This window comes from Myotis lucifugus, unplaced genomic scaffold, assembly GCF_000147115.1.
Source record: "Myotis lucifugus unplaced genomic scaffold, Myoluc2.0 scaffold_48, whole genome shotgun sequence".
Taxonomy (NCBI): domain Eukaryota; kingdom Metazoa; phylum Chordata; class Mammalia; order Chiroptera; family Vespertilionidae; genus Myotis; species Myotis lucifugus.
The window spans coordinates 4,702,230-4,728,008 of NW_005871096.1; the positions used below are offsets into that span (position 1 = coordinate 4,702,230).

The window sequence follows — 25,779 nt, forward strand, 5'->3', positions numbered from 1 at the left end:
TGATAGATAATTTTTCAAACTTCTGCCTGTGAATGAGTCCAGAAGCCAAGAAAGGTTGAGAAAAAACCTTGATAGTTGGTTGTATAATTTTTCACTCATTACATTTTGCTTACTTGGCCCCTAGAATTATAGAGGCTTGAAAGAGTTATAGAAAATAAATGAAATTTAAAAAGAGAGAAGAATAAAATAAAGGCATCATCATACTTCTAATTCATTACCGGGGTCAAAAATCTATAAATATACAGTCAATTTATTGTTGTAACAAATATCCAGTTTATTTTACAAAAGAGCACAAGGCTCTCTCTGGCATAGAATATTCATGGGACCTACATCCTTATTATCACTCTTGCCAATACTTAATCACAAGCTGGTTACAGATTAATGTTTAAATATTCTGAGTGTATGGCTGGCATCCCTGATAAAATCAAAAATTTTGCAGGGAGGGGATAATAAAAACGCTTTCTATGACTTCTGAAAGCCCAGAGTGACAAACACTGTGAACATAAATATTTCATAGCATTAGAGTCTCTGTTGGTGTTCATACTAAAAAATGCAAATCACATTTGCTTCTCTGGGAAGAGACCCTTCATTTCTTATTTTTTAAAAGAAAAAAACAGCTATAATGAGAGATGCTTTCTCAAATAGCCACTCTCTTTTAAAACAAAACTAAGGTTTATTTTTGTACCCGATAGTTCTATGGTTTACTATAACTTCATTAATAGGAGCCAAGTGAAATTGAAATATATGCTTCCTAGGAATTCACCTAATTAGTGTCACTTATTCTGTTGAAAACATGATATATTATAATACCAAAACCATTTCCTATGGTAACAAGCCCATAAATTTTATTAAAGGCTAAAGGGGAAAAGCAGTAGAATTAATAAAACACAGCTGTAAATGTTAGTTTCTTGAAAACAGATAAACCAAAACATTACTGGTACAAAAAAAAAAAAAATTTACTGGTACCATGATACTTCCCTTAGTATATGTGGTCCCTTAGGGTCCTAGGATAGCAAACAGAATATTCTCACAAATGTAAAAAGGTTTTTATCAGCATTGTGACACCTGACTACATTTTGTGAGAAAGACTAAGAATAATCTCCCAAATAACTTAAAAGTTTTTACATTTTGGCCAACATTGACATAACACAGAATCTACTTTTCTGATTCCAACATTTCCCAATCATCTCCAACTTTGAGCAATACACCTTCCCATCACCATAATGATCCATGGTGCCATAATGATCCATGGTGCCTTGCTCTCGTCAGGAGAGAAAAGAAGTAATCTTCATTCCCAGTTTGGCCTGGAAGGCCTCATCGTCATCTTATACACTCTTCACACCTTATAATACGCTACATCTGTCTATCCATGATGAACACAGGCATCAGGGGTATCACTTGGTTCTTGTGCATGTACAAGATTAACAGATCACATGAATATCAAAATTAGCTATGTCCTACATATCAACTAAGTGATGGTGAAATATTAAAAGAAAAAATGGCCCTGGCTGATTTGGCTCAGTGGATAAAGTGTCAGCCTGTAGACTGAAGGGTCCCGGGTTCAATTCCGGTCAGGGGCATATGCCCTGGTTGCTGGCTCAGTCCCCAGCGGGTAGGTGGGGGGGGAGGGGGGAGAGGAGGGGTGCAGGAGGCAGCCGATGGTGGTTCTCTCTCATCATTGATGTTTCTGTCTCTCTCTCCCTCTCCCTTCCTCTCTGAAATCAATAAAAATATGTTTTAAAAAAATGGAGCACACAAGTTATCCCTGAGTGGTCTTATGAATAAATAAGGATAGTGGGATACTAAAGGTCTGTTAAAAAAACAAACAGAAAAACACCTAAATCTAATACATACAAGAGTAATATACAAAATCAATTCTATTTCTATGCATTTATACAATCCAAAAATAAAATGAAGAAAGCAATCCCATTATAATAGCATCAAAGAAAAGAAAAAAGAAAAAAACAGCTTTTCATATTTGAAGGTAAAAAAAAGGAAAATATTTTAAAGTAAATTTAACGAAAGACATGCAAAACTTAATACTCAAAACTATAATATCCTGTTGAATGAATTAAGAAGGCCTAAATAAATGGAAAGATACTCCATGTTCAAAGATTAGAACACAATATTGTTAGGATGTCAATACACCTCAAACTGATCTACAGACTCAACACAATCCCCATAAAAATTCCAGCTAGCTTCTTTGTAGAAACTGGCAAGCTGATCCTAAAATTCACATGGAAATGCAAGTGGACAAGAACAGCCAAAACAATCTTGAAAAAAGAATATAGTTGGAAACTTAACTTCCCAATTTTCAAAATCAAGACAATATGGTACTGACACAATGATATATATAGATCAACGGAATCAAATTGAAGGTCTAGGAAAAACTTACAGTCGATTCATTTTCAACAAAAGTAATGAGAAAATTCATTGGGAAAAGAACAGTCTTTGCAACAAGTGATGCTATGACAAATGGATATGCACATGCAAAGCAATGAACGTGGATCCCTACTTCACGCCACATACAAAAATTAACTCAAAAAAGATCAAAGACCTAAACATATTGCACACTAAAACTATAAGACTCTTAGAAAAAAATAGGTGTAAGTCTTCATAACACCAAAAGTACAAGCAACAAAAGAAAAAAGATGATTATGCATCATCAAAATTTAAAGACCACCATCAAAAAAGTGAAAAGATAACCCTCAGAATGGGAGAAAATTCTGCAAATTACATGGCTGATAAGGAACTTGAATCTAACATGAAGAACTCCTCAAAAAAAATTGTCTAATGGACAAAGGATATAAATAGACATTTTTTCAAAGAAGACACACAAATGGCCAACAAGCACCTGAAAAGATGTTCAACATCACCAGTCATCAGGGAAATCAAAATCAAAATCACAAGAAATCACTTCTGTGTTAACCATATCTTTTATTTCCTGAATTCTGATTCTTTGGCATCTAGGGCCCTGCTAACCCCTGGAGAACCAGCCCCCTAACCCCCAACCCTGGGGTTAACAAATAACACCTGCTGGTGCATCTTACATATGCAAACCAACCAATCTAGACCTCATATTGCAACCACTGCCTTTTGGGTTTTGGAGTTCTCACCCTCTGGACTACCATCAACATACCCTAGTCACCCAGGCCAAGTACCAGAAAACTAGGGATGGTTCCTATGCCCCAAGCCTACAGAAATTATTCAAACTAGCCAATCCTAAGCCTGCTTACCTTGCCTCACCTATTCCTTCCCACAGAAACTACAAAAAAGCCTCTTGCCCACATTTCCCCCGCCTACTCCCTCTGGCTCCTGACCAACCTGGTGCTTCCCATATGGCCCTGGATGGTGGGCCATACCTCCTGCTGCTAGAGATCTGTGCAGGTCATAAACTTCTTCCTTCATGTCATCTCCATGTGTTAGTGTCTGACCAGGTACCCTTAAAACAGCTTCACACCCAGTAGGATGGCTATAATCAAAAAGACTGACAATAATAAGTTATCAGAGAGAATGTGGAGAAATTTTAACCCTTATACACAGCCGGTGGGAATGTAAAATAGTCAGCCACTTTGGGGAAAAATTTGGCAATTTCTCAAATGGTTAAATGTCTCTGCCCACATAGTTACAGCCTAAGACCCATCTATATTACAATCCCACTGCTATTCAATTAAGCCTCATACTCAATTGTGTAGTCTACACAGAAAAAGTTACAGAAATTCAAGTGCTAGTGGTACACAATGACAATGACATTGAAGGAAAAATCACAATCAGCTATAAATTCATTACTTTGAGTAAACAGACATTCTAAACCAAACATGGTATTGGTGGTTAAATTTCCAATCTAATCAAGATGGTAAGAAATAATCATTAAATTATCTCAATAAAACAATTATATTTTCAAATACATTTATTTACCATTATAGTAAAAAATAAGCAATTCTATACCTTTTTCTCCTTAGACTTCTGTGCAGTGTAAGAAGTGGCATTCTCATTTTGGTGAACAAACTCTGGTGCTACAACTGTTTTTACAGGGTCTCCTTCAAGAACACAGTTTAAAAATTGCACTGTGTGTTCTAATGAATAGCTGTAGAGAGTTTAAATACAAATATAATGTCAACAGATAAAAATAAAAGTTATGTGAAAACATTAACATAAGCAATCCTTTAAACATTTAAGAAAAAGATAGTAAATGCCCATCATGCATCTCAAAGACTCAAGAATGGTAGAGGGAAACCACCAAGTATAGGCTCTCAAAAACTGGTTTAGAAAATGAATACTAGCCTGACCAGCATGGCTCAGTGCTTTAGCATCAACCTATGGACCAGGAGGTCATGGTTCCATTCCTGGTCAGGGCACATGCCCAGGTTGCCAGCTCAATCCCCAGTGGGGGCCGTGTAGGAGGCAGCCAATCAATGGTTTCCTCTCACTGTTGATGTGTCTATCTCTTCCCTCTCTCTTTCTCTCTGAAATCAATAAAAATATATTTTTTAAAAATGAATACTAAAAGAACATATTGATAATACTTTTTCTGATCTTTTATTCTAGGTAGATTATATATAACAAATCTATCATCTTATCACTTCATACTTCTTAAATCCCTTATTGGATTTACACATGGTTTCAGAATCCTTCAAATATCAAATACAGACAATAGATCTTTAGACTGATATTTTTATTGTGTTGAAATTCACTTTTTACTTATGCAATAGGGTTTTAGTCAAAGAAATCTAAGCAGGGATACAGAAAGGAAAAAGTCAAACACTATCCTACCTCTCACCCCTACATTATTCAGGCATGTTTTCATGGTGATATTATATTATCTGTAGTAAGAAATTCTAGAAATTGACAAACATCTGAAATTCTCATGTTCTAATATCTGAAGAAACTCATTCCAAAGCAAATTATAAATGATTTTATACTGCTCATCATTTCAAATTATTTATGCCTCTGATTTTTTCAATGGCCAGATAGTGAAGAACTGAGCACTAAGAAATATTTTTGAAATGTGATAACTAGTTATCTAAAATAATGTGATTATTTTCTTATTCTTCAATTTATTAAAGACAACCCCTGAAGGAGCATCATTTGGAACCACCAATTCCACTTTAGGTTTCTCTCATCTTGCTGTCTCAGACATGCTCAACACACAGGAGCTTTTAGGGCCTGGAAGCTACCAGCAATTATCTACATTCTAACTAGTTCTTAAAATCACCCAGCTTACCCACTCATGGGGCTGGAAGCCAGTGTCCACTACTGATGTTGCTTGAAGGATACAACCCTAGAAAATTACACCTCAGGCATATACTACAGTAACTGAACCAAATGACCCTTTTTACTGACTTTAGAGAGAGAGGAAGACAGAGAGAGAAACATCAATATGAGAGAGAAACATTGATTGGTTGCCTTCCGTACCAGCCCTAACCAGGGATGGAACCCACACTCTGACTAGGAATCGAACCTGCAACCTAAGTATGTGCCCTGACCAGGAATCAAACCCACAACCTTCTGGTGTATGGGACAACATTCCAGCCAACCAAGCCACCCAGCCAGAGCAAGAAAAACCTATATAATAAAAGAGAAACATGTAAATTGACTATCCCTCCGCTACACTCACCAGCCAATCAGGAGTAAGTATGCAAATTAACCTGACAAAGATGGCGGGTTGGTTTGCATACACAGGTGCCGGCGGAGAGCAGAGTGGGAGAGCTGGTGGAGAGTGGAGCGGCTTGGGGAACTTGGCTCCCCAAGCCGCCAGACAGAGAACAGAGAGGTAGAGCTGGCAGCTTGAAGGACTTGGCAGAGTGGGAGGCCACGGGACGGAGATAGAGCAAGAAGGGAAAACCAAGAGCATGGGGAGCACCAGGAATTCTGGGAATAGTTCTGGTGGCAGGCCCAGGACCATAAGCGGAAGCCCAGAGCGCAGGGAGCACCAGGAATGCTGGGAATCGTAGTTCTGGTGGCAGACGGATCTCCTAGACCAGTGATGGGGAACCTTTTGAGCTCGGCATGTCAGCATTTTGAAAAACCCTAATGTAACTCTGGTGCTGTGTCACATATAGAAATTTTTTGATATTTGCAACCTTAGTAAAACAAAGATTTATATTTTTGATATTTATTTTATATATTTAAATGCCATTTAACAAAGAAAAATCAACCAAAAAAATGAGTTCGCGTGTCACCTCTGACACACGTGTCATAGGTTCGCCATCACTGTCCTAGACACTAGAGCAGTGGTTCTCAACCTTCTGGCCCTTTAAATACAGTTCCTCATGTTGTGACCCAACCATAAAATTATTTTCGTTGCTACTTCATAACTGTAATGTTGCTACTGTTATGAATCGTAATGTAAATATCTGATATGCAGGATAGTCTTAGGCGACCTCTGTGAAAGGGTCGTTCGACCGCCAAAGGGGTCGTGACCCACAGGTTGGGAACCGCTGCACTAGAGCAAAGCAAGCCTGGAGCAGGTTACTGTTGCAGTGGGGGATGGAGGGAAAGCAAAGGTGAGAGACATAAGTAAAATCAGAGTGTCTAGGAAAAATTAAAGGGAAGATATCCTAAAACTTCCAGGAAATCTCCACCAATGAAGCAAAGAAAAAAAAACGCCTCTATTATTCTGTGAGCAACAAACCAAACTGAGTTGGGGTTTCAGACAATTCGCTCATATGATTGCAAAGACAGACAGAAACTCCCGGATTGGAGAGGGCTCCCCTGAGGGCTCCCAGATTGGAGAGGGTGCAGGTCGGGCTGAGGGACCCCCACACCCCCCAGTGCACGAATGTCATGCACTGGGCCTCTAGTATTTTTATAAAATGGGTGTAGACTTCCTAAAAAAGACTTAAAACTCAGAAACAATAAAAAAATATTTTCTGATACAACATTAGAATTAAAAGATGTATATGACCAAAGTGACTATACTGGGTTAATAAGTAATACGGCAGGAAAAATAATTATAATCTACATTAACAGACAAAAATTACTATAAATAATATATAAAAAGCTCTCGCAAATCTAGAAAAAATTGCCCTGGCCAGGTAACTCAGTTGGTTAAAGTGTTATTCCAATATGCTACGGTTGCAGGTTCAATACCTGGTCAGGGCACATACAAGAATTAATGAAGGAATAAAAAAGTAAAACAACAAACCAACGTTTCTCTCTCTCAAATCAATAAATAAAAATTTTAAATTAGAAATACAAACAACCAAAAGAAAAACAGACAAAAAGAAAGCAAGCAACCAGTAGGAAAGGAAATGAATGAAGTTACTCAACCTTACTAATAATCAGGAAAACAAATATTTAAACAATAAAATATTTTTCCCATCAGATTGGCAAAAATGTTCAAGATTATTATTATCAAGGTGGGTTACACTATCAGTACATATAACTAATGCAGAAAGCCTGTATCAAAGGAAATTTGGCATTAACTATAAAAACTTTAAATGCACACTCTCAACCAGCAATTTCACTTTTAGGAACTAGCCTACAATAGTATTCACCAATGTACACAAAAATGTATGTTGTTCAAGGATGCTCAGTGCAGCAACATGGTTTCCAATTTTTCTCACAGTCAAAAAGTCCGTAATAGGAGCATGTATAAATTATAATAATTTAAGAAATCATTTTATGAATACTATGGAATATTCTGTAGACTTTAAAAAGAAAAGAGCAGATCACTAAGAACAGATAGGAAAAATAAATACCAGCAAAACTACTACAAAATAGTACATAAAAAACAACCTCTTCTTTGGTGAAGTATATATTTGTATGTAGACACAAAAGTAAAGAGGTACACATGTATGTATAATTGCTACATGTGAAAAAAATTGAGGAGGCATATAAACCAATTGCCAGAAACTGCTCACCTGCTACATTAGGTACATTGCATTAAATGGTTTATAATATACCTACCAGTATATTACATTCATTATCAGAAAAATATTAGATTAAAATGTATAATATATGCTTTCAATGACATCACAGTAGAATAGACAATCCTTTTAGCACTTACTTGTGGTCCTTGAAAATGTCCACCAGAAAATTTTGGTTAATGGCTGGAAATATCTTAAAGAGCTGCTTCTCCTTTAGTTTAGTGGCACAATCTTTTTCAAACATAAGTGACTCCCTTTTCTTAAAAAAAAAAAAAAAAAAAAAAAAAAAATCCTTAAAATGGAATTTATAATACAAATTATGCTGATCCAAAAGCATGGTTATTTTGTTGCAAAATGACTAATAATTTAAAAGCAATAACAGACGTTCTTCACTGATTAAAGGCTAAAATTAGTAATATAAGTATTCTTGCACTATTTATTTATATCCTATTTTTACAAAGTATTTGAAGCTGCTCAAAAATATATATACACACAATCACACATATACATATGTGTGCATGTGTATATAAATATATACATATATGCTCTCACATATACACACTCAACACATTCAAACATATATAAAACAGGATGAAGATATCTATATAAATAAATAGGGTATAAATAAATAAGTCAGAGAATAGAGAAAATAAAGGTAAGAATATAGATAAAGCTAGCAAGTAAAATCAGTACATAAATGCATGCCACAAAATCTTGTTCAATTGCTAATGGTGGCCAAAGCAAAGGGGGAAACAAAGATTCTCAGTGTCCATAAAATAAAAACAAACCAGGTGCTCAGGAGAAGTACAGCTTTTTCTGGTACTGAGACCTGAGAGAAATTTCTCCCACGGTCCTCATAAAAGGGACACTGTGTGATGCTGTCAACAACGTCCGCAAAAACATACTCTCCTCATTGGGCAAAAACTACAATGTACAAATAAGTTGCAAATTCAGGCTGACAGGAAATCTTAAAATTCACAATTTTTAAGTTTCAAAAGCATATTTATTACTTCAAAATAACTGTATGAGAATTGCTACTAATTGTTTTTTCCCCAGTCATATTTGGACCTGTTCAAATTGCTAAACCAAAAGAATTTTTATAAAATGTGCTACTTTAATCCTAACCTAGGATTACAGTAAACATTCTTAGAGTGATTTCTAACTTTAGGACAATTTGTTTGTTACAAAGATCCTAATGTCTAAAAAATAAGCTCCTATCAAATTTCAAAGGTGATTCTGAAAATTCCTAAATGTAAAATTATGTAAATCTAGGACAATCCTAGAATAGTTATAGGTTTTGAAGCCTAACCATATTTAGGCCTTTTATGACACCAAATAATAATAAAAGAGGAACCACAGGAGGTGATCATCTGGCCAGTAAAAGAACGGATTAGTAAAGCTGACGGCATCATATATCCCAGAGTTGCTCAGGTGAAGTACTTCTCCTGAGAAAGAGCCACCTCAAGAATTAAAAGCATTTCATGTTTTATTTAAAATATGCATTATAATCTGAACTTACTAAAATATTCAGCGATCAGATTTATTAGCAATCTACCAGGCCATAGAGTTTCAAAACTTCAAATTCAAAAAAACTGAAAACTCGTAATACTAATCATCTTACAATTAATTATTCTGTCCATACATTACATCTAAAGTTTATTTTATAGTCTTTGCTTTAAAAAAATATATAAAATGTATTTCTCCTTTGGGGACCAAAAAATTAGGAGAAAGCATCACAAAATTCTCTTACTGGATTTTTACCGTGGGACCAAAACATACAGTTTCTATTACGCAACCCAGACAAGACAAGCAAAATTTACTAATAGGAAAAACAGTGCATTAAGTTGGGAAGTCAAAGATGTTCATTTGTTCACTATTATACTGAGAGATTAAAAGGTAGGTTAAAACCGTAAAAACAAGTTTCAGCAGTGGAAAATGGCATTTCAACCAAAAGTATCATACCATTTTGGCATAAGTTCGAGGCTTCCCTATTTTTTTAAAAAAATCCATTTATCTACTTTATTACATAAATAAACTGAAGAGGATATATGAAACAACATTAAATGATAAGATCCTACTGAAGAGATTGTTTCTTGGATTATATAAACATGTAAAGATGGGAATGCTAGCACATTTCCAATTTAATTAACAACATAATTAAAGTAAATATAAAAGTAGAGGAACCCCATCATTCTTCTTATGCCCCAATTCTATGTATTCTAACCAAATATAAAGGTGTTCCTTTGAACAGTCAAATGAATAAGAAAGAAAATAAAAGTGTTAAGATCACCAGCTAAGAGTTATTTTTTTCCTTGAAAACGGGACTAAATGACTTTTAGGGTCTTTCCTCTTCTGATTTTGAAATTCTCTAATACTAATTTTCACAATTCCAAAAAAGGCTACAAACAATGCAAAGGAAACGAAATTCACTTATGACTTCATATAATTAGATACATTGAATATGGAACAAAAGCAAAGTTCAAAATGAAATGAAGTTTCTGTTTGAATTTGTTTAATTGAAAAGTTAGATAAGGGTACTTAAATTTTTAATTCAAATTGTTAAATTTCTAAAACATTCTCTAAAAAATTTTGTTCCAAAGATGGATACTTCTGTAAAGCCAGACAGACATTTCTTATTACTAATTTATGAATGAAATTATCTTTAAGCTAGAGGACCGGTGCACGGTAGGGTCCCTTGGCCTGGCCTGCAGGAATTGGGCTGAAACTGGCTCTCCGACATCCCCCAAGGGGTCCTGGATTGCGACAGAGTGGTTCTCGGGTGATGCATCCAGGAATCAGGCTCCCTCCTCTTTGGTTCCGGGTGTGTCACCCGAAAACCGCAGCTGCAAGTCACTGCAGCTCAGCAGCTCCTGCGTTGAGCGTCTGCCCCCCTGGTGGTCAGTGCGCACCATAGCTACCAGTTGGGTGGTCAAAGGTTAGATGGTCACTTAGGCTTTTATATATATATAGAAGATATATATATATAGATAAAAGATCTCTTTCATGTTTCTAGAATTTAAAAATTGCATAAATGTTAAAAAGCTAAGGAATATGCAGCTCAATCGCCTGAAAAATTAAATCTAAAGCAACATATTTAACACAGATTGGTTTATTGATGTAGATTATCAACTAATTTCTCAGAAGTAAAAAACTCCAGTTTTCAACTACGTTTAAAACATTTTTCAATTTTAACATTAACGTCAGTCAAGTTAAATACAGATTCCTGACTAGGAAATATATAATCAAATGAAAATCACAGAGTAAACATACATGATCAACCTAGAGTCAAAGACAAAAGCTTAATATTTATACTAACTCATACCAAATCTTGTTTTTCCTGTAAGGCAATTTCTTCCGACATTATTTCTCTGAGTGATACTTTTTTAGTTTGAGTATTCCAATGATCCATTAAGGGTAGCATTTCAGATGCTGCTAAAGTCTTCAGTAATTTTTTGCCAGTTCTCTGAGATGATTTTTGTTCAGTATTATCAAGACCAATATGCCCAACCAGGGAAGGATCTACAAAAGCAGTATAAACAGTGTCAGACCCTCAACAAAAAACATACAAATTAAACATTATACACTGTTACATTTACCTCAGAGAGACCCAGGGGAAACATGTTTTTTTACTTTTAGCTTTTAAATATAAAGCAACTCTGAAGTTTCAAAATACATCTTCATATAACTGCAAGAAATGACATGTGTAAATGTAGGAACATTTCAAATGTGCCATGACTAAGTTTCACTAAAAATCAACTCAACGCTTCCCACTCTTTTCCATACCACACTGACACACAGAAAATAGTGACATATACAACAGTAAACACGGGAAGTTGCAGCCAACTCAAAGTGACCACCGAAAGCAGCTCTGGTTAGTTCCGTCCAGTCACTCCAAGGACTGAAAACCTCAATATTTGGGCAAATCTGTAACCAATCCACTGGAGGCACCCAATAAATATTGAGCAAATGATATTCAACATAAGGAAGGAACTGAACATCCTAAGAAGTTCACAACAATGTGTAACGTCAGCATTTCTATGGGATATCAACACATTCTGATACATTCCTTTGCTTTCCTGGAGAGTGAAAAAACAGTCACTACTGTCATTCATACAACTCTTGATACCCTTGGGCACCTCTAGTTCCCAAACGGCTTTAGCTCTTAAAGCTACGACACAAGCACATCCTAAGAATCTTTAACCTGCAGTCCCAGTGTGGAGTGAACAAAACAAGTATATGGAGGAACTCATTTACAAAAGGAAGACCCTTTTTAACAGGTCTGCCAACCTGCACTAATCACTGAGGACAATACTATCAAAGAGAAGTCTAGAATAAAATATTTTCAATTTGGTAGATGTACCTAAAGAGCAGGCTGACTTTTGAGCTCAAATAATAGTAACATCAAGAAAAATTTTTACTTGCCAAGTAATATTTCAACGATGCTCTCAAACACATGAACATTTTCATTGCTCTCAAACCAGAAGAGTTCTTTCATTCAGAGCAAATCTTAACAGAAAAAACCTTGACTATATATATTAGAGCAAATCTTACATGTCCCACAGCACTCAGGAAAACTAAATTGTATTATAGGGTGTGTGTTTTCTTCATTATGAAAATAAAACAATTTTTAAAGAACTTTTATTTGCAAATCCAAGATCTTGGGCAACATATTTTATGAAAGTATGCTTAAAATGAGTTAAAATTCATACATACACACACCAAGTTTCAATGTCAAGACAAGATCATTAGAAGCAAAAGATAAGTGCTTTTACCTCCCATAAACTTGCCACAGGATACCTCTTCTTGTCTTTGTCGCTCCTAAACACAAATACAGAACAGGGGATTGGCAAAGGAAGGTGCATTAGAACACAAGATTATATCATTTTTCTCTAGAAATAATCTCTCCTTGTAAAATTATTTATTGTTCTTGCTAAAATCTAAATCCTATATAATAAAAGGGTAATATGCAAATTGACCCTAATGGTAGGACTGGTAACAACCCGTCACTATGACGTGCACTGACCACCAGGGGGCAGATGCTCAATGCAGGAGCTGCCCCCTGGTGGTCAGTGCACTTCCACAGGGGGAGCACCACTCAGCCAGAAGCTGGCTCATGGCTGGCTAGCGCAGCAACCATAGCAGGAGCTTCTCCTGCCTCCATGGCAGCGCTAAGAATGTATGACTAACAGCTTAGGTCCGCTTCCCGCAGGGAGCGGGCCTAAGCCGCAGTCGGACATCCCCCGAGGGCTCCTGGGCTGCCAGAGAGATGTCTGACTGCCAGCTTAGGCCCAATCCCCTGGGGAGTGAACCTAAGCCGGCAGGTGGAAATCCTCCAAGGGGTCCCGGACTGCGAGAGGGTGCAAGCTGGGCTAAGGGACACCACCCCGCCCCCCAAGTGCACAAATTTTCATGCACCAGACCTCTAGTATACAATAAAATCAGGTAAGTAAAATTATAAAGGATGATTACATCCATATATTTTTCCACTTATAGAGCTCTTATGCTGTATTTAATCAGCCAGTACTGCAAGTCTTTAATTTAGGAAGTAAAATCTATTTATGAATTTTTCCCTTAAAAAAAAAATCAACATATTGAGCCTCATCATTAATTATATAATTTAGCTAGTCTAGAAATAATCTAAAATACTGGGGGGGAGGGGTAATCAGTAATCTTATAAATGATAAAAGGTTATTCTCTCTCAAAGTCAAAATTCAATAAAACTCTTCCATATATAACAGATTATATTGAAAAGCAAAGGTGACAAAATGAATATAAAAGGAGCTCTCTATAAAAATAAGCCTACAGCCCTAGCCAGTTTGGCTCAGTGGATAGAGAGCTGGCCTGCAGACTGAAGGGTCCTGGGTTTGATTCCAGACAAGGGCACATGCCTGGCTTACGGGCTCCATCCCCAGTGGGGGGCTTGCAGCAGGCAGACAATCAATGATTCTCTCTCATCACTGATGTTTCTATCTCTCTCTCCCTCTCCCTTCCTCTCTGAAATCAGTAAAAATATATTTTAAAAAATAAAAATAAAGTAAGCCTACAGCCCTGGTCGGGTGGCTGTTGATTGGAATGTCATCCCATACACCAAAAGGTTGCAGGCTCAAATCCTAGTCAGGGCACATAACTAGGTTGCGGGTTTGATCCCAGCTTGGGGTGCGTGAGGGTAAGAGGGAGGGGGAAGGCAACGGATCAATGTTTCTCTCTCATATGACTATTTCTCTCACTCTCCCATCCTCTCTCTCTAAAATCAGTAAGTATATCCACACATGAGGATTAAAAAAAAAAGAAGAAGCCTACCAACCATTACAGATTCTTTCCATTTCTCATGAATCACTTTAGCCAGATTCAGATCTATGTGAACCACACAATCCTCAACTGTTAGAGACCCTTGTAAGGAGAAAAAAGAAAATATAATCATTACTCATATATTTGCAGAACACACACTCAACAACTTTATGTATCATAATACTAATTGGTGTCATTAATTACTAACCTATGTTTCTAGTTCTCTTGGAATATTTTTGTTTATTTAATGTCATTGCTTTCACATTTCTTGGCTGCTGCAATTATACAATACTTCATATATTTAAGTTAATCGTGTCCATCAGTCTAAAATTTAATTTATTCATTTCCATTAGATGAGACTTTTCAATAAGTGTGTTCTAAGAAATTAATCTTGCCTTATATGTATCTGGAGTAGCTCCTAAGGGTTAATAAAGGTTCATTTGTGTAAATAAGTATGCAGTAAGTATCAGAGAAAACTTTCAAATATATGCATGGGATAAATATAAACTCTGTATAAATACTATTTCTTCAAATTACATTTTTTAAAATCCTCTACACAGTGTCAAAAAGAAGGTAGACTGCCCTGGCCAGTGTGGCTCAGTTGGTTGAGCATCGTCCTGTGCACCAAAGGGTAGCAGGTTCGATTCCCGGTCAGGGCACATATCCAGGTTGCGGGTTCAACCCCCCAGTCAAAGCACATACAGGAGGCAACCTATCAATATTTCTCTCTCACACTGATGTCTGTCTGTCAGTCTCTCTCTCTCTCTCTCTCTCCTTCTTCCTCGCCCTTCCTCTCAAAAATCAAAAGGAAATAAGGTAGACAACACAAATTACTTTTCTATTTCAATTAACATGGAATAATTTTTAAATTGAAATAGAACTCTCTATTTCAGGGGTCCTCAAACTACGGCCCGCAGGCCACATGCAAATACAAATATTGTATTTGTTCCCGTTTTGTTTTTTACTTCAAAATAAGATATGTGCAGTTTGCATAGGAATTTATTCATAGTTTTTTTTTTTAAACTATAGTCCGGCCCTCCAACGGTCTGAGGGACAGTGAACTGGCCCCCTGTTTAAAAAGTTTGAGGACCCCTGCTCTATATTCTATTCACATAAAGACACGCATACAGCTAATTTACTTTTTCCTTACCTGAATCAATACCAACAGGGCCAAATAATTCATTGAGCTGAAAAGCCAGTTCAGGGGGTAATGCCAATTCCAGACAGTCTATGGTAAGAGATTTGGTCATCACTGGTGTGGGATTCAACATCTCAGTTTTATCTTCCTCACTAACTCCAGCTGGCAAAGTACTCCCTGCCATTAGAATTTTTTCCATTTCCTGTTCATCTTCATTCATATATTCTTCTGTGTTAGGAAACTTCATATAGTCCTTTGGAAGATTTTCGTGTTTTGTTATTTCACAAGAGTCAGAAAAATAAATTTCTTCATTTAACTCGAGATTTGAAGTGCTTGATACAGAGTTTAAAATATCAGACAAATTCAAAGAAGAATGCATACTGTCTCCAATGTCTGTAACTTCTAGAGTCTTCTCCATTTCACTCCAATCTTGAGCAGGAGTAGCTTTTACAGTACCTGAAAAAGACTGGTTAATATTATGTACAACTGGAAGTTCTGCCTGACTATTAAGAAGTACTTCATCGGTATTCTTTAGATCCACGCTGACATTAGGAAATAGACTTATTAATCCAGGTTTTTCAGTAGTTGTAGCTCTTATTTCTGCCTGCTCTGAGTGTCCCTTTTCTGAATCACAGGTAGATTGTGCATTCGTGTCAGTGATACCAATCTCATGGCTAAATTCTGGCACAGAATTAGAATCTTCCAAGGTTCCTCTATGGCTAATAATTTCCTTCAAATTAAATCCTAGAGAAAATGGCCCAATCTGTGTTTCATCGTATGATTTTTGGGTATTCTCAAATTCAGTATCCTCACATAATTTAGTTTCAGAATCCAACAAAAGGCTTGTGGCCCAAATAATATCCTTGTTACACCTCTCATATAAGTCTTTTAGGGCTTCTAATGAAAAAGATCCAAATAGTTTACAAAGAATATTAAGATTTTCAGATTCATCAGCACTGGTAAGCTCACTTTCTTCAACAAACGTGCTTTTATCATACATTACCCGATAGGGAATTGTTTCTTGAACATCTAAGTTTGTGTTAATATTGAAAGCTTTTGGTTTAAATCCATCTAATCTTCCTGTTAATACTCTCACAGAATCTGAAACACTAATTTTATTCTTTTCTATTTTCCATAAGAGAGCAAAATCCTGTGGTTCAGTCTGGGTGCATGTGCCTACTTCTATTCCAGGGATTTCTTTAGGCTTTCCCTCTGGAAATTCAGCAGAAGTCTCTGCTCCTACTACCCCAGCAATAGCTGGAACACTACTGGTAAAAGTAAGAGACAATGTGTGTTGCCCATGAATCATTTTATTTGGACAAGTCTTATTCTCACAGGTCATTTCACTAGATAGCATTTCAGAACTTCCTAGAATAGCACTACCCAACGTTTTTAGTTCTTCAGGGCTTGTGCCCCAACAGGCCTCATGTGCTGTGTATGAGGATATTTCACTCATAATGTCATTAGTTCCAAATTCTAGGCTGGGTTCATTTAAAACAGCCTTTGGTGTTCTTGATCTGTGCTCTCTCTGAGCTAAAGAATCAGATGAAGGCCAGTCGCCCACAGTGTTGAATGAGTTTTTTTCAGTATTTTTGTAAGCATCATAGTGACAGCTACTAAAAGCTTCTGAAGCATCATCACATTGTGACTTCTTGTCATCCTCTACACTTTCATGTGGACATCCTGGTTGCTGGGTATTACCCATATTCACAGACAGACCATTATCTAATACTTTGCGTGATGGAGGACAATTATACTTTTTGTCATTTTGTACAGATGAAGCCTTTTCCGTTTTTCGGTTCCTTTTTGTCCTCTGACCAATAGTTTTATCAACTGGCCAATCACCAACAAAATTTGATAGCTCATGTCTCGGACATTTTTCTAAAGTTGATTTGCTTTTTTGTTTTCCAAAAGCTTTTTTCTTTACCACTGCTCTTTCTTCCAATATTCCACCAGGTGAAGAATTTTCATTCTGAAGTGATGCAGTATTTGAAAGATCACAGTCTTCTTGATTATTTTCACCATAGCTAATACTTTGTGACAATCTCTCTACAAAACTATCTGTATCGGTTTTACTATATTCTTCTTCAGAAGCCATTTCTACTTGCTCTTCTTTTTCACTTTTGTCTGTTACTCCTACTTTGCTTTCAGAATCAGAAAAATACGTGTCTGGAACTTCCTGAATTAAAGCACTCTGAATGTTAGGATTCACACCACTTCCTTTGTTTAAATCTGCACTAGGGAGACATGTGACATTCTCAGGTAACACAGCTTCTTTGGTCACTTCAAGTTTCTTCTCTTCAATTGACTCTATGTGCTTCAGAGATGAGGATAAGACATTTTCTTCTTTTTCAGAGGTAACGTCTTCATTGTCTTTAGGGCTGAAAGATTTTTTTAAGGTGTTATAAGGAAGCCTCTTAATGTTACTATTAACATTGATTTAAATTTAAAAAGCATTCAACTGAAAAGACACGTAACATTTATTTAGTCTAAAAGTTCTAGAAATATAATACATTAAAATTATAAAAGCTAATCTTGGTCTTTCTGTAATATACTATGAACACATCTCTTTGATGTAACCCCAACCTAGCAAAATGTTTGGCATATAGGAAGCACTAAAACTTTTTTTTAATTGAATAATATGAGATTTTAAGTTGTTTATTATGCATAAATATTAAAGTTATGTTTCTAAATGTGTTCCCAGAAAAGGGCACACCTCCCTGGTTTCTTTCCTACCTGATTAAGCTTAACAATGTGAAACTAGGTCTGCCTCCATATCACCTACCTGTCATTTGCTACAGAGGAAAATGTTTAAGCTTCATTTACAAATCACAAAGAGTCAACCGACATGATTTGCACAGTTAAAAGAAATGAGAGCTAGGGAACAGAGCTCTCAGTGGAGATGTCACTTGTTAAATTTTTTAAAACCATCCTTAATGTTAATTTCAGACTCAGAGCACTTTTGCCTAATCATTACTTTCCTTATCAATTTGTCACCTTATCTTCCTTACTTTCTTTACTCCAGGAGCTCTCAAAGTCTCACCTCTCCCATAAAGCCTTCCTACTGAAATCACAAGCATTGAGTTTCCTATATGCCATATGCTATTCTAATCTAAGTCCTTTACAAGTGTTAATTCATAATCCTTATGAAATCCTATGAGGAAAGTGTTATTTTACCATTTTAGAACTGAAGAACTGAAGAATGGAGAGATTTTATAGTTACATATTATAAAATTTTGGGAAGGAAGCCAGGAAATAAGGCTCAAGAATCCATGTTCATCACTTCACAACACCTCAATGAAAAGGAATTTATGAATTTTCCCTTCCCAACTCCCAACTTCTTTTTAATAGAACCTCTCCACACATTACCATCATAAAATATGGGCAATTCAGATCTCTATATATATTTAAAGTTCTTCTTTACTCATTTATTCAATTGTTTATATGTCCTACATTTTTAACAGAATCAGTACTATCCTGGATTACACACTTTCCAAAGACTATGACTTGGCCCAGGCTCAGTTGGTTGGAGCATCGTCTCATACACCAGGTTGTAAGTTTGATACCTGGTCAGAACACACACCTAGGTTGTGGGTTTGATAGCCAGTCAGAGTTCATATGAGAGGCAACTGATAGATGTATCTTACATCAATGTTTATCTGTCTGTCTGTCTGTCTCTCTCTCCCCCCCACCTTCTTCCCTCTCTAAAATCAATAATTAAAAAAGTCTATGATTTGCATTACTTAGTAAAATTATACCATTAATAATTAATTTTTACACCCTAGTCAGTTTCGCTCAGTGGATAGAGCATCGGCCTGGGAACTGAAGGAACCCAGGTTTGATTCGGGTCAAAGGCACATGCCTGGGTTGCGGGCTCAATCCCCAGTAGGGGGTGTGCATTAGGCAGCTGATCAATGATTCTCTTTCATCATGATGTTTCTATCTCTGTTTCCATTTCTCTCTGAAACCAATAAAAATATTTTTTTAATTTAATTTTTACTATACTAGCATGACAGCATTATTTTACTAATATCTAGGGCAGGGGTCCTCAAACTATGGCCGGCGGGCCACATGCAAATACAAATATTGTATTTGTTCCCGTTTTGTTTTTTTACTTCAAAATAAGATATGTGCAGTGTGCATAGGAATTTAGTTTTTTTTTAAACTATAGTCCGGCCCTCCAACGGTCTGAGGGACAGTGAACTGGCCTCCTGTTTAAAAAGTTTGAGGACCCCTGATCTAGGGAAACTATATGTGATTATCTATCTATATATAAAAGGCTAATACGCAAAGGGCCCCCTCGAGAGTTCGACCAGGAGTTCAATCACTTGCTATGACATGCGCTGACCACCAGGGGGCGGCGCGGAACAAAGGAAGGCCCCGGCCAACAGCCAAAAGGCCACAATCAGCCGTGATCGCCGGCCAGGCCTAGGGACCATATCCATGCATGAATTTCCTGCACCGGGCCTCTAGTACATGAAATAATAACAATGAGGAGATAAGGTAACAGACAGAAAGATTAGAATAGCAGGAAGTTACATAATGAAGACAGGAATATTCAGAGTATAAACATGGCCCCACAAAATGCCCTGACAATGAAAAACCTCTCATTATCACTCAAATTTTTACTTTTCCTGCTAATCATATACATTTTGCTTCAGGTAAGAATATATATATAAGCTGTACAAGTTATCTGGCAGTGATTCCACAAGCCAGTGATTTCACAATATAATTTTTTTAAATTATGTTTTAAATTGAATATTTGTGCATAGGGACTTTAACCTACCTAGAACTTTGGTCCTCAAAAGAATATGCACATAACTCAACACGTTCAATTTTTTCTGGCACTGAAGAACTCATGATTATTGGCACTGAAACAAAACGTTGATAGTGTTCCAACATTCTTGTTATTTTTTCTTTGCTCACCCCATGAATATTACGCCTAAAAAATCCAGAGGAGAAAAAGATAAGGATATTGGAAATTAAGCTTTTAAAACAATCAGAAAAAATAATAATGTCATAAAAAACAATATATTTATAATGCATAAAAATAACAAAGCTGGTTTATTATGAATAACATATACTATTTGAATCTAATTGTCATTTTATTCAGGATGTCTTAAATTATCATTTTCTTAATCATTCCATATAATCTTTTCCAAATAACCTTTATCAATTTGGAAAAAAAAATGCGCAGATCCTAATAACTTTAAAAGAAGTTATTCTCAAGCTCTGCAAAAAAAAAAAAAAAAAAAAGAATCTCATAAGAATATGACCATCATTTCAAGGTTTTAATAAATATTAAATAGTGAGTAAAAAAATTCCAGACTAGATGTTCCAAAGGACCCTCCTGCTGCAAAACACTGAAACCTAACTAAATTAAAGCAAGCATACATTTTAATACATTTTAAGTTCAAACAAAGAAAAATAAATCCTAATATTTAAAATCTCAGATGTCCAAATATGAAGTTTGTTATAGTTGTGACTTCATTCATGATGGTTTATTTCTTGGTGTGTTTTTGTTTATGAGCTTATATTTAATGGAACCTAACATACTGGGATCTTTAGGGCTTAAACTGGGAGTGCTTTCATTCATGCAGCATCTGAAATTGCATCTTCCAGGACAGTATGCTTTAGTCTTACTTAAAGAAAGCATCTTACAACTCTCCTGTCTAAGGCTGGGTCCAAGGCTTAGGGTCTGGATCCAGGGCTAATATTAACATTTGCCACCTGGCAAATTTGGCTTTCATATTTACCTACCTCGATCTTGTCTGGTTTCAGATCACAGAGAAGCAAAGAGAAAATATGAAAGGAAAGTTAAGAGACATAGACATTGAGGACAGAGCAAAAGGTCTAGTATACGTTTAATCCAAGTCCCAGAAAGAGAAATGAGAGTACATGGGACAGAAGCGATTTAAAGAAAAATGGCTGCGAATTTTCCAGAACTGATGAAAAAAATCAAGCCCGTGATCTCAGAAGCCCAACAAATCCCATAAAAGATAAATAATAAGAAATCCACAACTAGAAACATAGTACTGAAATTGTCATTCAAAGATAAAGAGATGATATCAAAAGCAACCGGAAATTAAAAAACAAAAAAGTCACCTACAAAAAAATTAAAATTACAACTAACTTTACAACAAAATGGAAGTCAAAGAGAGTCAAATGTTATCTTCAATAACAGAAACTGTCCATCCAGAATTTATACATTAGCAAAAGTACTTTAAAAGAATGAGGACAATAATAGGATTTTCAGATTAAAAAAAAAAAAGTGTGACATAAAGCAGGCCTACACTGTAAAGAAAATCCTAAAAGATCAATGTCAGGCAGAAGGAAATTCCCAGATGAAAGATCTATACTGAAAGAAAAATTAAGCACAAAGTGCTAACTCCTTGAGTAAAAACAAACAGTATCTGTACATTCTGGATAATCACAGCATGAAAGTTGGAAGAGAGGTATTCACAGCATGTAAGTGTATTAGAGTTAAAATGTTTAGAGGAGTAAAGCTAAGAAAATGCTTCAACTTTAAAATTTGCATGATAAAATTTTTAATGTAACACTAGAAAAATAAAAATAGTACATAAAATTTCCAAATTAGCACAGAAGAAAAAAATGAATAAGAAAATTTGCATACAATAAAAAATAATAAAACATGATAGGAAAAAATTTTCAAATATATAATTTTCTATGATAGAAGATAATACAATCACAGAAAAGGTGAGATAAATAGAAAGCAGAGACAGTAAGAAGCAAAACCAATTATATGAAAAACCAAAATAACCATAAAAGAACTAACAATTAAAAGCCAAAGATAAACAGAGTGGATTTATTAAAAACCCGACCATACTGGTTACAAGAAATATACCTAAACACAAAGATACTGAAAAGTTGAAAATGAAAGTATAAAAAAAGAAATCACACTCAAATATAACTAAAAGGAAGCTGGTGAAATTCTGTTAGTATTAGACAAATTAGATTTTGTAACAAAAATCAATATTAAAAGAGAAAATCACTAAACAAAGATAAAATATTCAATGAATCAGAGGTATATAAAAATCTTAAGCTTCTATACACTTCAAAATACATCCTCAGAATATATAGAGTGAAAATAGGCAAAGTTATAAGGAGAAACTAACATATTCAACACAATATAGAGAGATTTCAACACATCTCTCTCACAGATTTCCTCATATTAATCCATCAAGCAAACTTTTAAAAAGAAAAATAAAGCTATGGAAGATGTGAACAACAGAATAATAATATACTAATACACCATAACCAGTATACATTCTTATCAAGCAAATATAAAACATTTATTTAAAAAACTGACAATGAACTAGACCATAAATACATTTTTTCAAATATCACGTAATTGGTATCACACAAACTGCATAATCTTACCTACTGAAGTTGAAAACAAATTTTTTTAAGATAAATTTAAAAACCATCTGTTCAGAAATTTAAAAGTATAGTTCTAAATAACCCAGGGGCTAAAGAATAAAATTAATCATAATGTAAATTAAAAAACAAATGGCAAAAAGAAAGTATTATATATTAAAATTCTGGGAGCAGCTAACATAATACCCAGTGAAATTTATAGCACCAAATTATATTACAAAGTGACCTAAACTTTCAAGTAAAGATTTTTTTAAAATACAAGAATATACAAAGCAAAATAAATTTTTTGAAAAGCACAGATAGTAGAATAAATGAGAAGCAGAAATATAAAAAATTAAATATAAAACAACTGATAATAGAAAGATCAATCAAGCAAAGTTATTTGAAAAGGCTAATAAAAAGTCTGATCTCTGGTGAGAATAATCAAGAAAAAAGAAGGGAGATGTACATAAACATATTAAGATGAAAAGGGGAACTTAAGTATAGATACAGCAGAGATGTAAATGGTAAGAGAATACGATAATTGTTTTAATAAAGTCTTAATAAATTTGAAAACTTCGGTGTAATGGAAAAATTTCAACTGAACCTTCTCAGAAAGAAAACACCAGATCCAGATAGTTTCGTAAGTAAATGCTATCAAATATTCAAACTTACATATACTCATAAAAGAGAAAAAGAAGAAATACTTCCCAACCAATTTTATGAACCTAAAACCATGATACCAAAGCCAGGCAAGGCAGGGCAAGGAAGAAAAATATGTAGGCTAATCTCACTCATTTATACAGATAATGTATCAAAAGAATAGAAAGGAATAAAGTACTGGTCCATTCTACATGGATGAACCTTGAACTATTAAACTAAGTGAAAGATGCCAGATACAAAAGGCCACATATTAGTAGGATTCCATTTATATGCAAAATCCAGAATAGACAATCCACAGAGAAAGAAAAACCGATTAGTGGCTGCCAAAGTGGGGGGGGAGAGACGGGACCTGGAAGTGACTGGTTCGGGGTTTCTTTTTGAATAGTTGCTCAACATTGTGAATACACTAAAATTAGGCTGTCCTTTAGTTAGTATCGGAATTAGTTAAAATTGCCAAGAGAGTCTGTCCTTGTCCTGAGTAACATTTTTATTCAAGTCAAACAACCAAACCAAGGGGGGGAGGTGAAATACCTGGACAACTGAACAGCTGGGCATCTGCTACCTTTCCCATCTCTATCTCCTCACTTCCTTGCAGTATTCTAAGTCACTAGGCAGCTACAATAATTTGTTCCTCCCAGTAGCACAAGGTTCAAGTATGCCAAACCTTAGCATCTGTTCTAGTTTCAGATAATGACATCATATTATTAGTATTAAAGTATTGCCTATATAAGGACAATTGGAATTTTTCTGTTAATTAACTCAATTTTAGGAACAAAAAGATACAAACTCTTCATAAACTGAATAAAAAGCCTATATGCTTTTTGTTATACAAAATTTGTTATCAATTTTTAAATGGCAAAGCTGCAATCTAATCCATTTTGTTTCATTCGTTATTCATAAGGGAGAAAAATCTCAATAGATTTTCTATCACTGCCATGAAATAAAAAATATATTAAGTAGTCTCCCAAGTTTTACCTCGCAAGTTCCTTTGGTTTGAACTTCCACCATGTGTCTGGTTCCCGGAAAAGGACTTTATATTTATGCTTTTGAGACTGAAAACAAAAAAGATAAAAGCTTTTATAAATAATTACATCTATGAAATCAAATTCATTGTATCCAATTCAAAGCATGTTAAAACTGAACCCAAAAGCTTATCTAATCTTGTGGGGGGGTTTTTTTGTTAATCCTCACCTGAGGACATTTTTCCATTGGTTTTTCTAAAATATATTTGTATTGGTTTCAGAGAGGAAGGGATAGCGAAAGAGAATAGAAACATCAATGATGAGAGAATTATTGATTGGATGCCTCCTGCACGCCCCCTACTAGGGATTAAACCCACAACCCAGGCATGTGCCCCTGACCAGAATCAACTGGGGACCTTTCAGTCCACAGGCCAATGTTCTACCCACTAAACCAAACCGGTCAGGACTCCATTAATTTTTAGACAGTGGAAGGAAGGGGGAGACACAGAGAAAGAAACATCAATGTGAAAAAGACACATCAACTGGTTGCCTCCTGCACAAACCCGGATGGGACTAGGGAACAAGCTTACAACCAAAGAATGTGCCCTTGACCAAAATCAAACCCAGGACCCTTTAGTCCTCGGGCCAACAACGCTCTATCTACTGAGGCAAACCCACTTGATGAGTATGTTAAATTGATAAAATGCACAATCTCTTTGACCCAGCAATTAACTTCCAGAAATTTATGCTACTGATAGTTATATAAGAGTGTAAAGATTGCCCTAACCAGTTTGGCTCAGTGGATAGAGCATTGGCCTGCAGACTCAAGGGTCCCAGGTTTGATTCTGGTCAAGGGCATGTACATGGTTTCGGGCACATCCCCAGTGGGGAGTGTGCACGAGGCAGCTGATCGATGTTTCTGTCTTCGATGTTTCTAACTCTCTATCCCTCTCCCTTCCTCTCTGTAAAAAATCAATAAAATATATTTTTTTTAAAAAAAAGAGTGTAAAGATATGTACACAACAGGATATCCAGTTCACCATTATTTGTAATAGCAAAATAAATAAATAAACAAACAAACAAATAAACTCAGTAGATTATGGAACTAGCTAAATAAGTGAGTGTTTTTATGAAAATATTATATAATTTTCTAAATTGCGTATGTACTAATGAGAAAAGGTCCTTAATATAAATGTTAAGAAAGTAAGATACAGAATTTTCAGCTGGGTAAAAGAGGATTATTCACATGTTTGTACATTAAAAGCATCTAACTCAAAGGAGTAAGATTTTAAGCATTCTTTATGGTTTGACTATTACCATATACATGCATGACTTTTATAATCTCAAAACTATTTAAAATATCTCATTCTATTTTTTGAAACTCTGACTATAATCTAAAAAGCCAAACGCTACACTTTTGCACTAACTAGATCCATCTCTTCTCTCCATCTCAAGGATAACTGATTTCAGCAATTCTTCC

The 25,779-nt window shown here is 35.5% G+C and overlaps 1 protein-coding gene across 1 annotated transcript in view; it reads right to left on the reverse strand.

The window, feature by feature from the left end:
• The window catches only part of N4BP2 (NEDD4 binding protein 2), a 76,206-nt gene that overhangs the window by 13,432 nt on the left and 36,995 nt on the right, over positions 1-25,779 (reverse strand). Inside the window, exons 9-16 of the mRNA XM_023753633.1 lie at positions 24,313-24,389; positions 20,084-20,239; positions 15,310-17,678; positions 14,176-14,261; positions 12,644-12,689; positions 11,194-11,390; positions 8,012-8,130; positions 3,949-4,087 (exon numbers count right to left, since the gene is read on the reverse strand). Of these exons, the coding sequence (XP_023609401.1) occupies positions 3,949-4,087; positions 8,012-8,130; positions 11,194-11,390; positions 12,644-12,689; positions 14,176-14,261; positions 15,310-17,678; positions 20,084-20,239; positions 24,313-24,389 (3,189 nt within the window). The remainder of the gene's footprint in view (positions 1-3,948; positions 4,088-8,011; positions 8,131-11,193; positions 11,391-12,643; positions 12,690-14,175; positions 14,262-15,309; positions 17,679-20,083; positions 20,240-24,312; positions 24,390-25,779) is intronic.